Source organism: Indicator indicator, chromosome 22 (assembly GCF_027791375.1).
Source record: "Indicator indicator isolate 239-I01 chromosome 22, UM_Iind_1.1, whole genome shotgun sequence".
Classification (NCBI taxonomy): domain Eukaryota; kingdom Metazoa; phylum Chordata; class Aves; order Piciformes; family Indicatoridae; genus Indicator; species Indicator indicator.
In genome coordinates, this window is record NC_072031.1 from 4890043 (window position 1) to 4902367 (window position 12325).

General features: G+C 36.6%; 1 protein-coding gene across 1 annotated transcript in view; it reads right to left on the reverse strand.

Annotated features, from left to right (window-relative positions):
• Positions 1-501: 501 nt before the first annotated feature.
• Positions 502-12325, reverse strand: part of SHISA9 (shisa family member 9) — a 170645-nt gene continuing 158821 nt past the window's right edge. Inside the window, exon 4 of the mRNA XM_054391240.1 lies at positions 502-872. Within this exon, the coding sequence (XP_054247215.1) occupies positions 502-872 (371 nt within the window). The remainder of the gene's footprint in view (positions 873-12325) is intronic.

The following is a 12325-nucleotide window of genomic DNA, read 5'->3' on the forward strand; positions in this document are numbered from 1 at the left end:
GGGGATGTACCAAGATATTTGCTCTTGGCTTTTCACAGGTCTATTGATTATTAATAGGTTTTATACAAAATTCCTCTCTGAAATAATATATTACAGTATATTGTTTTCTCTTTCTTCCTCTGTCTCAAGGCAGGAAAAAAGTGTAAATGTTTAAGCAGACAAAGTTTTTCTAGATTGTGCTACTTCTCATCATGGATTTTAGTTTCAAGTAAAAAAAATCTAGTCGCAAGGGTCAGTGTTCCATTGTGAAATACAAATGGAGTTTATAATTCAACCTTCAGTGTGTATTGCTGAATGGTGTTAACCCACTCTTCGGCCTACAGTTGGCTGGATACTAAGAGTGTCCAGGTGGAAGTTCCTTCCTTCTTGTTTCCTTTCTTTTTAATTATTATTTTATATTTTAAATACATTTTTTGCCTTTCAGTTGAGTGTTTGTGTTGTGTGTGTATTTGAGTGTGATTTTTAAAGGATTTCATTTAAAAAAAAAAAAGGAAAACAAACTCAAACAGTTACTTCTGTCTTGCTGTTAGTTATGAAGTATGGCTGTGGGCCCAAATAATGCTGGCTCCGGGTCGTCAGTGGATCACTTAACGTCGGGTCTGGCATGCCATGTTTCCCCTTGTTTGTGTATGCTTGCCGCCTAAGAGACTGGTCGGTGGGATCCCAGGTCTTGTAGTGGGCATTGTAACCTAGTGGGTGTGTGTGTATCTTTGAAATTTTGGATTTCTGCCCGTTCTGCTTGGTTAGGCCACTGTCAATTGTGTAAGCTCTCTCTTCATCTAGGCGCACTGGGTGGAGTGGCAGACTCCCCTTGGCAGCCAGTTCTGCAAGATGTCGGCGCTTGGTGTAGAAGTCATCATTGACTTTGTCGGCTGTTTGGATTTAAAAAAGAGAGGGGACATAAGACAACTATTGCAGTTTTACAGTAGGGCATGCATAGCTACATCTGTCAACTAGATACAGGTACATCACTAGAAGAAACCCATGCCACTTCCCACCCCTTATTTTCTGTCTGTGTTGTATTTTTGGATGTTATTATGATAGATTTTTCATACATAAAGACAAAAACCTGCTGCCCTTTAACAAAAGATTGTACCCTGACCCAGATTACTCAGATTGTGCTGATATTTACATTATGAGGGCAGATCCTATGAGACTTATTGCTGCTCATCTCACATAGCATAGGAAGTTTAGGACTTTCTTGGAAATATTAGGGAATTTTGGGATACCCTGTTGTATGAGGCCATGCCCCTTTAAATGCAAAGTGCCATTCGGGTGGTTGTTGTAAGGTCAAATGGTGTGGACCTATTCCTGTTGAATAGTGATTAGGACAAAGTGAAGAATGGGATCTGTTCTTCTAAATTATTGGAAGTTCACTAGTGTTTTCCAGGGCTGAAAATATTTTGGGTTGCTGAAGCTTAGGTATTCACACAGTAATTTTACAGACAAGGAAAAGCCTAAATCCCAGATTCTAAAGGAATTTTCTGGGGTCAGTTCCATAGCCATGTCAGCATATACTGCATTGCAGTTCTCAAATTAAGATTTTGCCCTCTGTGACTTCCTAGACTACTGTCTTCCACTGCAGGCTCAAGTCTGATGACTGTTGTTATTGATGGTATTTATTTAGCCTTGCTTGAAAGTATGAACCATGCTTAGGAAGCTAAAGGCATTCTGCAGCAGTTCAGCAACTGATTTCAATTTTGAGACTTGAGGTGCTTAAGGGGAGCTTAACTGAATCTCATTTTTAAAAATCTTACTCTTTATGTAAAGAGGGTTTACTTACACCCCTCAAAAATCTAGATTTTTATACAAGATAGTGCCAAATATGTAGATCAACTAACACAGTGGTGTGTTAATCAGCAGTGGTGTACTTTGAATATTTGATTGCGTCAGCTTAGATTTGACTTCTGCTGTGCCCTGACTCGATCCGTCCATTTTCCTTGAAGCTAGGCAATGTAAGGCTTCTCTGCAGCAGCCTTGTACATGTAGCTGTCTGTACAGCTCAGTTCCTTTTACCTTCATCATGAGTAGGCTTTTAATTCCCCACAGTGTTTTTGTTTATTTTTCCTCCTTTTCTCTCTCTCTAGTATTGCTAGGAGGCTTTTGTTGCACTCTGAATTTTCTCCTTCTCTTTAGTTCTGAGCTGTATCTTTATGCATGATGGTGAATTTCCCATGAGCACCACATTAATCTCCAAGATCAGCTTTCAGTTCTTCATCTTTCTTGTCCTGGCCCCTCCTCAGGGTGGAATATTACCACAAGCATCTGCTGTTTATCATCTCATGATATTTTTTTCTATAAAGACTGCAACAGGACTTTGCTCTTAAATTCTTAATTTTGTCATTAAAGAAGATGTTTCCTCTCTGTTGAACTGAAATTGCTTGTCTGTGCTGTAAAATTAGGCTTTGTATGTTTCGCTCATCTCCCTCTCTCTCTTTTTTTAATCACTGAGTGGCAGTTGCAATTGTTGATAGATGTGTAATGTGTTACAAGGAGAATCTTCTGAGTTCTGCTTTGATTTTGGGGTGAATTATTTCAATTAAAGATCTGTAATCTGAACAATCCGGAAGAGTTGTACTTACTTCTCTCTCTTTTTTTTTTTTTTCCAATTCTAAATATTGCTTGTACTTTTTATTTGTTAATATTCACTGAACCTCCCAAAACAGTATTATATACAAGTTGAATAAAACCAGGATGAAAACGCAGTCTGTATTGCTAATTTTTCATTAATCTGTTGTTAATAATTGAGAAAAAACGTTGCACAAAAGCATTGTGAATATCCAGTCAAGTATTTATTTGTATAAATTTTTATATCAAAGATACTGCAAGTCAGCTGGTTTGAGGAGCAAGCTTCTGTATCTTATGATTTAGGCCTGGTCTACATATGAAAAGTCATGCTAGCTTGTGAAATTTAAATTCAGTGTAGTACACGTCCAGATCTTTATATAGATATGTCTGCCTATTTCACATTTAAATTCATTTAATTTGCATAGAAAAATTAAAAAGTAAGGTAATCTCATGTAAGGAAGGAGTAAAATATTGTTTGCAATTCAAAATTTATCTTAATAAAGCTGCAACAATTTGTTTTGTATGACCAAGATCTTTGATGATTGATTGCAAAGAAAATTATCACTTCTGTTTAAAAAAACCCCAACCATGGTGATGCAGTTATGTAAATAATGACCAAGAACTGCAGATATCTGCATTGCTTGATTTTTCATGTCATTTTTCTCTTTTGTATGACTTAGTGAAAAAGGCCACAAGTTCAAGCTACTTCCTTCATTTTTTTTCTTTTTGCTTACACCTTTTTCCACTGCCAGCTGTGTTCATGTGTCTCTGAGTTGTTAGACATTAGATATGTTACTCAGATCTCCAAACACATCAAGACTGATGTACTCACAGAAGAGTAAATTGTATTACTGCTGCATATAAACAACACCCCCACTGTAAAAACTAAACCAAGAAGAAATCAGCCTCACAAGGACTGTGCCTGTGACACATCTTTGGCTTTGCTCTTGTTTATGCTATCTTATATATAAATTTTTCACTCCTTACTGGTTTCTTAGGGAAGATCATACAGAAAGTGAAATTATTAATTCTGTAAATATAACTACATTAAAGTTTCTTTAAGAAATCTAGTTCTCTTCTAGGGACTTCTCAGCTGTTTTTTGGAAACTGGACTTGAAGAGAACAAAGGAGGCTTTGATCTGGCAAAGTCAAGCCGAAGGCTGGCAAACACATGACAAATGGCTCACTGCATGTGCTTTGTAGTGTGGGAGAGCTGTTTGTGTTTGTCCTGATCAAACAATGGTTTACAGGATTTTGCCTGAGAATTTCTTATGTATGCCTAGGAGTTAAGTGCTAATAGTGAAAGCCAACCTCTTAATCTAATGTTTTAACCTCTTTCAAGCAGTTTTCTTTCATCATGCACATGCAGGTTTACACATAGAAGTGTACCAGAATTGGGTGGAGGAAAATACAATTATAAGTAGCACAAAACCACATTTATAAAACCAAATTGTTCAGTGGTTCGAAAGAGCTTTTACCAAGTCTTGAAGCTGTCCTTATTCTTGCATATTGACTAGATTATAAGTTAAATAATACCAGTGTGCTATGCCCCAGTCTAAGTGACTGATGCTAGTTTAGTGCAGAAACAAGATTTGGTACTTCCAATTCTCAAAGAAGACAAGATTCAGAATAGTATTGAGCATGGTTTCGTAACAAATATATTATCAAGAAGAGTATTTTTTGTAATATCTTGGTGCCAACTACTTTATAAATCAACTGTGAATCTCAAGAATTTTTTTTTTTCCGAACCAGCCAATATAAATATTTTATGGACTTTAAGCATGCAAAGTGACATTTTTGAGTTACAGGATGGATTTATTCTGTGACCTTGAGTACATGACTCAACTTCCCTCTGCACTGGTTTCATCAGCTATAAAACAAGTTGTTAACACACTGGAGGAGGTAGTTAAGTGTTACGAAGTTTAATTGCTGTTTGAAGACTATACTGAGATTTGTAGATGAAAGATGCTATAGAAGTGCCTTTTGCGTCATCTTCTGTATATAAATCAATAAAATAGGATTTAAGCTCTTGTGTTTGCAAAAGGACTAGAGAACTAGAATTGCAAAATTGCCAAATGAACAAGACTAAAAGAAGGGCTTTAATTTCAAGGGTAATTCTTTGTGTTTCCTCCCTCCAGTCTTGGCAGGTAATTATAGAAATACTTTAATTTTTAATATTTTTGTAAAGTTTTTAATCCTTAGGGTAATGCATCCATAAATTTAGTTACTGTTACAGATGTTCATCTGGAAAAAATGTTGAAATACGATTTTTTCCAACATTAAGATGCGTGCCTTGAAGCGGGGAGAACTTTTGTACCTGCTGTGCGTGAAATGAATAACTGAAAATACGTAGAAAAGGTGTAAGGATCAAAATCAGGACTTCTCCCTCCCAGCTGAGCACTTTATTAAACTAAAGAGATGCTTTGTCTTCCTTTGTCTTTCTAGACTAATAAATCTTGAATTTTCATCTACTCCACAGCACAAGCTCTTCAAGATGTGAATCTGGGTGAGGACCATCCCAGCAGAAGCTGGGACACACCTTGCTGGCAGGGAATGTAGATTTGAATTCTTGTACAACCATGACTATATCATCTAAAAGGTAGATCACTCCTCACTCTTACCTGAATCCAGCATTGCCATAAAGGGACCACAACTGTCTGTTTTATTTTGATCTTGACTGTGTCAGTACCTATGTCAGATGTCTCAGACTGGGACCTTTGCCTCATTCCTTGAGTTTTGGTTTTGAAAGGGTCTAGCTGCCAAGCTACATTGGATAGTAAGGTCAGAGAAATGACTAGGAAACCTTCAGTGAGTTTAGGCTCATTTAGATGAAGTGGACAGAAAGTAATAAGGTTTTGATGATATGTTTTGATACAGGTTTCACCATTCTGCCTAAATCTGCCACTAACAGCAACAAACTTTATTCTTCCACTGATAGTGATTGACTATGACCAGACTTGAAAGTGTCACGTGTTATAAAACAAAACCATTGAGTCACTTATAAAACAAACCAGGGATTCAGTTACAGAGTAAATGCTATAGATTAAAATGTGTTTTCTTGGAAATAATTGGCAAAAATCCCTGTGGCTGTAATAGGTCCAGAGTCTCTCATTGTGCTTATTCAAGTGTGTGTTATCTGTGTCGAGAGGTGGCCCTAAAGCTATGTAATACTGTTCTGCTCCCTAAGTAGTCATCAAAGTGGCTGACTCTTGGCATAGAGTCCTGTGAACATGCATTAGCATTGTGTAGTGCTTTTCTTTTCCTTGTAAAATATTGCAGTTACAAGCGTTTCTGTGTAGAAAGTGCAGCTAAATAAGGAGGTCTTGTGTAATTCTAAAGCAGCAATCTTTACTCCTTTCCTCATTGACAATCCTCTTATCTTTGTGGGTCTGGAAAATGGCTCTGAATTCTTGCACCACTTCTTTCAGCGATGGGAGATGTGTAGAATCCTGAAAGACAATTATGTCCAACAGCTTTTGTCAAAGTAGGCACCTAGGAGTGGGAGGAAACCTCTGAAGTGAGAGAGGAGAATCCACAAAGGAGTGAGCCCTTATAAAAGCTCTGAAGACATTTTTTAAAAAAGGAAATAATCTTCAGTGAAAGCTTGCAGTCACAGTTAGAAGATACAACAATATATAGGGAACCCTGTTTCTCCATAGATGTTTCATAGAATTGTTATCTGGATGTATTTTAAGAACCACTTTGTGAAACCGAGAGCTTTCCTCTAGGCACAAAGAGACTATATTTCAAAATTAGGGCTAGAGATACAGAAAGCAAACAAGTGGAAAGTGCTGAGGAGATGATAGCAATGAAACTAGTACAATGACACACCAGATAACAGCTAAAATGCACTAACTGCCTATTTGTGGATGTTTTCTTTGTAACAGTAAAGCTATCCCTATGTAATATTTAACAGTTTATGGCAAGGCTTTGCTTGTACAGCCATGACTTTGCTGAGACATTAGTAGAGTTACCTGAAGCTATGAGAACCTTACGTTTCTCCAATGAAAGTGAAAACTCAAGGAAAGACAAAAGTGTTATGAATCCTGGCTCAAAGACAACAGAAGAATTTTGCCCAGGATATTACTAGGCTGCTGCCTTTGGTGGTCAATCCTGTCTGAATATGTGATTCCTTATTCATTTGCTTTTCTAAGCTGACATCTAAGACAATATATTCAAGGATTCCAAGATATAAGGTAACTGTGAGGTTTTGGAGAAGTTCATCTGAAAATCAAAGTAACACTTTTACACTAGCAGAAGTTGTTTTTTTCCTTGGGTGAGGGGATAAAACTAACATGAACTGAGTTCATATTAGCTGTCCTTAGATGTAAATTTGATCTAATAAATTCACTGAATAATGTGTGTTCCATCCAGTAAGCACATAAATAATGACCTATCCTTTGAATACAGTGATTCACCAGGCATCCTAGAGCATAGAAGAACTTCTTTTGCATAACATGCCAACATTGTGGGATGATCTGATAGATCTGTATGTGACCAAGAGAAAGGAATATAGCTACTTCATAGTTGGTCACTGGTGGTTCTCATGTCAGGGGCACTGAAGGATTGTGTATAAAGTGGGGCAATTTTAAATCATGCTGAATTACAAGAAAGAACAAAGGCCATTTCAAATAACTTTTTAATCCCTCCTTCTCTCTTCTTGTAGTGACCTCTGAGAATGCAGAATTCAGCCTGTGGACTGCAATGCATTGGTTTCTCCCCTAAATATTTGCCTTTCTTCTCCCCAAAGTTCTAACACCAATTTACTTTTGTTTAAGGCATTCTGAAAAGGAAGATACCATTTTATGTCTCTGGATAATTTCTCACATTTTTTTTCCCTGTTACTGATAGAGGTAAAGAAAATGCATAATGCATAGAATGACCATAAATTTCATAATTTTAGTGGAATCTACTTTTTGTGGTTCTGCATTATTGCTCTCCTGGCCTCTTTTAACACTTCATTTCTTATACTGATCTGGAGAGAGACCAAGCATGAAAACACATGCCATATCAACTTTTTCTTCTGCAGACATCGTTTGAAAGGAGCTTGTCCATCTCCAGATAGCAGCATTTTGTTTTGCCGGTGAAATAAAATACTACTTTCATGACATGAGACATGATGAAACATTTATATGTAGGCCCAAACATTTCTTTTCTATTGATTACTTATATGACAGTTTCTGAAAGAGTGAAGAGGCCAGAATATTTCTGGGTTTTGAAATGCATTAGGAATGGTTTAGAATTTGAATGTAATTAGACTTGGTTAAGTAGAGCCTCTAGTCTCAGCTGCTTGGCTGAGAATGCTGAGACAGAATTTGATTTACTCCTCAGGCATCAGGCACTGTGTGTACCCTTGTGTACAGGGTTACAGTTTCCTGGAACCCAAGAGTAGCCCCAAGTCTGTGAGCAGAAGCATCTCTCTTCTGTGAGAACAAAAAACACCACAGCACTGCAAACTCAGATTTTTCTTTTAATAAACATTTATTTACTAGATTTAGGCAGGTTTTGCTTTGGATATGTAAAACAGCTTTTCCAATTGTGCTTTGTCTGTTTGACTACATTGATTTGCTTAGTTCTAAATTGCAATATTTATGGTATAGTTTTGCAAAGTGCTGCAGTGATACCATGATTTGATTTTAGTCAAAATGCTCCAGCCACACACACGTCATTACCTAGTCTAGAGACCAATAACATGCAGAATACTTGTATCTGACCAGTGTAAGAAAACCCGAGCTTTTCTGATTTACCAGAATCAATGGGTTCTGCCAGCCTGAAAACATGGTGGCTATACCATATAGAATTAACATAAAAATTGCAAATGTTTTCCGGAGAACTGAAATCTGTTGCATGTTAGACAACGATCATACCACTTTGTTACATCCTCAAGTAATTTAACATTTTAAATTCAAGCATCAAGATGTTAAATTGCTGGTTCAATATCATGGAATGAATGATAAACTTGGAAAGGAAATAAGATTGTCAGTTCTATTCTTGGAACCAATAGATGAAATTATAAAAGAACTCTAAATGAATTATGTATTCAAATCTCTGACTTTTCTTTGAAAATGCAGCCAGTGGCTGCAAGTGTAAATTTTTTTTTTCATTATTTTTGTTTTCTAAAGACCTCTAAGCTCATGTCCTTTCTTAGCATCTACAATGGTAAATAAATACAAAAAGTTCTACTGTGAAACATTTATGCTGTTTCATCTCATTTAGGCATATTTATCAGTTTGAGTTTTACTAGAAACCTTATACATGGTAAGAAAACTTGCTTTTTGAAATAGGAACTATCTAAGGAGTCATGCTGTCATGCTTAACTTCTGAATAAAGTATGACTGCAGCATAAACTGATTATCAGACATGAGGGTTTGGCTTGCTTTCTGAAAATGCTGTCCAAAGCCAAAGAGGTTAACACTTAGGAGATTTGCTTAAAAGGCTTCTTCCACTTCTTCCTTCAGTAATCCTGCTTACTTTTTCACTGGGTAGTATTTAATGCTTTTCAAGCAAATCAGTTAGGACAAATCTGATTGTGTCAAAAGTTTGCAGCAATGCTTTCATACCTCAACAATAACATGAAGTTGTTTGTAACCTTTTTGGTCACTGCAGACCTTCAGTTTATTTAAGGGCAGGGCTTCTTAACTATTTCAGGGCAGTGCTTCATTGTATGTTTGCAGAAAAACTGTGCAGTCATGTGCAATAACAGGCCCTACTGCTGCAGGCAGAGTAATTCAGGCAGTCTGCACACAGCAATGTGCCTTGCTCCTGGGAGTGGACTGCAAACCAGGTGAACTGTCCGGGCAGGCTGAACACTGAGTAATATGTGGGTCATGTTGAAAAAAGTTTCACAGTGTTCTGCAGTGTGATTCAGCATTTAAAAATGAGTGTTTGTTTTTCATTAAGGTGCCAATTTATCTTATTTATGCTTACTGAAAAACTGTTACCATCCCGACCACATTTATTTGTAATAACAGTTCTTAGCGTGAACGTAAGTTCATTTTTTTCACACATTGCTGTTGGCATTCTGTGTGTGGAATTTCATTCTCAGTTTTGATACTTTTTATTAGATGTTTTTGTTTCTTTTAGTATAGAGAGGGTTATGACACTTAAATGTATGTCTAAATCAGCTGCAAATCAGCTATAAACACTCCTAGTTGTGATGATGTAGAAAGCTGCATGAGAACACAGAAGACCCAGTCCAGGCCTCTGAATACATAATTAAGACGTTTTTAGCGCTCAGATAAACCTGCATTTTTCTGTCCACTCCCATCATACTAGATTTACACTGTTATTTTGCAATATAGAATGAGGCCTAAATGCTTTTCAAATTGTGCTGATGAAATGAAAAAATGTCCAGTGATGTAATAACTATTTTATCAGGAGTTATTTTTATTTTATCTGTTTCTTAACTGCTCTAATTTTGAATAATTCTAGCAATCATTTCCAATAAAAGTTGATATTTTTGTTTCCAAAATTATCTGTGACATAAGCTGTTTCTATTAGAAAGTTACATTTTTCTATTATTTTTGCCAGAAGGAATCCTTTTTAATGCAGTTATTACCCAAGAGAAAAAATTTAGGAAGTAATTCTATAGCTGTACTTGCACACAGCCAGTTCTGTTTATTCCTTCTCTTTCCCTACTCTTCCTGTATCCCTCCTATTAGGCTGTGTGGTATTTGTAATATTAAAGTCTTGTGCATAATTGACAGTGGTTTCCAAACTAGAGATGTATGTCAAACTGAAAAGAAATCGCATTCCCTGGCAACTGCCAAACTTGCAGTCAGAAGAAAATCAGTTTTATAAGGTTTTCATGCAGACTGAGCAAACCCAACGGCAAAGCAGAACTAATGCCTGCTCTGAAAAGAACTGTCTGAGTAGCCTTCACATAATGCAAAAGCTTTTGTGGCTGACAGTCAAGAGATGAAGCTCACTTCAATGAATATTTAATAGTGTGCACACATACAGGTCTTCTGCCATATTGGAGTGTTCTGTTCCTGCCTCTACCTTTTTTCCCAGGAACTGTAATCATAACCCTCACTTGTGAAAGTGAGAACCAGCAGCACTGAGCTGCATGTCTTCCTCCCCCACTGTGGCATGTCCCTGCCAAGGGAAGGTGAACTTTTTACAGGAGCACCTTCCATAGCCTAGGAAATTTTGCAGACTTTCCAACTATAAAAATTAACTATTGTACTTAATATTGTCATTAGGATGGGACAGACTATTTTTCTCCTGGTGACATTTTTGATGCTGTAGTATCATAGCTACTACATATCAGATTGTGTTTTGGTTTGTTTTATCCCAGCAGCTCTTTTTCTCTTATTCTTCTTCAAGTAATCTGTCAGGGGAAGGACTTGTGGAAAAGTTAACTGTGTACATTACAAATCATGTCATTGCTCTTCCTTCCTCCATGCCAAAGCTCTTTGTTTTCATAGTATGAATGTGTAGGAGTAAAGCAACGATCTCTGTGGCTTTTATCTGTGTAATTTCTCTCTCAAACACATTTGCTGTATTTAGAACATCCTCTGCAGAGCCAAAATAGCAGACAGATAACTGCTACTATTTATATGACATTGTTTATAAAGGATTCATTTCTATCAGTTGTCTTATAAATTGTCATTGGTATTCATGGGTAATTCTGAGGAATATCACACTATTGCTGTTGACATATATCCATGTACAAAGCTGAAGAGTATATCAGTTTTTGTGGCTTTGAATTTGGTTAGAACCCAAACATGGTTTTGTTTGTTTGCTTAAGAATTTCAACATGGCTGGAACTATAATAGTCACACTTCAGATTAAATCTAAGCTTTATATGAGATCTCACAGTGTTGCTATTTATCTGCAAGTGCTCACTGTTCCTTTCATGTCTTTGTGTTCATCCCCTAGTCTTAAATAATGGGGAAAAAAGGCCCTGCAGAATGAGAAATGTGGTTATATGTACATTTATGTTTATAGTGATAAATAAAACAGTTATGGAAAAGGGTGTTTAAGAAGGCTTGCAAGTGAAAATGCTTAAGGTTGTTAGACTGCCTTTGTGTGAGCTGAGCTTTGATTTTTATTGATTCACTTTTATTTGATGATATTGTCTAAGTGTAAATTTTAACTCATGTCTTCACTTAATGTGTAAAACATCTCATGCATAATTCATTAATATTTCGTAGAAATGAGTTTGAATAATCCATGCTTGATTTAGATTTACTAGTTTCCTTCCTGTGGCCATCACTGATCTCAGTAGATGGAAATAAAGCTGGTTACTGGAAGCTGAAGACTGCAGTCTTCAAAGACAGAAGGCAAGAAGAAGACAGTAAAAAAAACTGAAAGACAAGTATTGTCTAGTGGTCAACTGGACTCATCTTACTGTTATTTTATTATATTATTATGTTATTATATTATTAGCCTATGGTGTTTCCCTTCCCTTCCCTTCCTTTTCCTTTTCTATTCATTATCACAACACAAGAATTACAAAAAACCCAAACTGTTTCCATAAGATAAACCTAATTTTTAACAGAAGGGTTTGAATTCTCTATAACTTTTGTCTATATGTGACTTATGTAACTGATGGATCATCAGAGAGGAGGATGGTTCAAAGATTACACCTTGTAGTTAGCCTTATGATAGTCTTCCCCTCTGGATCCTTCAGTGTATGTCTATGCAAAGTACAAACAAACCAGGCAGTTTTCTCAGGTGCTTCACCTTTTAGAGGGTGATGTTGCCTTGTGCAATTGGTGCAGTTACAGTCACGGGATTTTCTATATAGTTA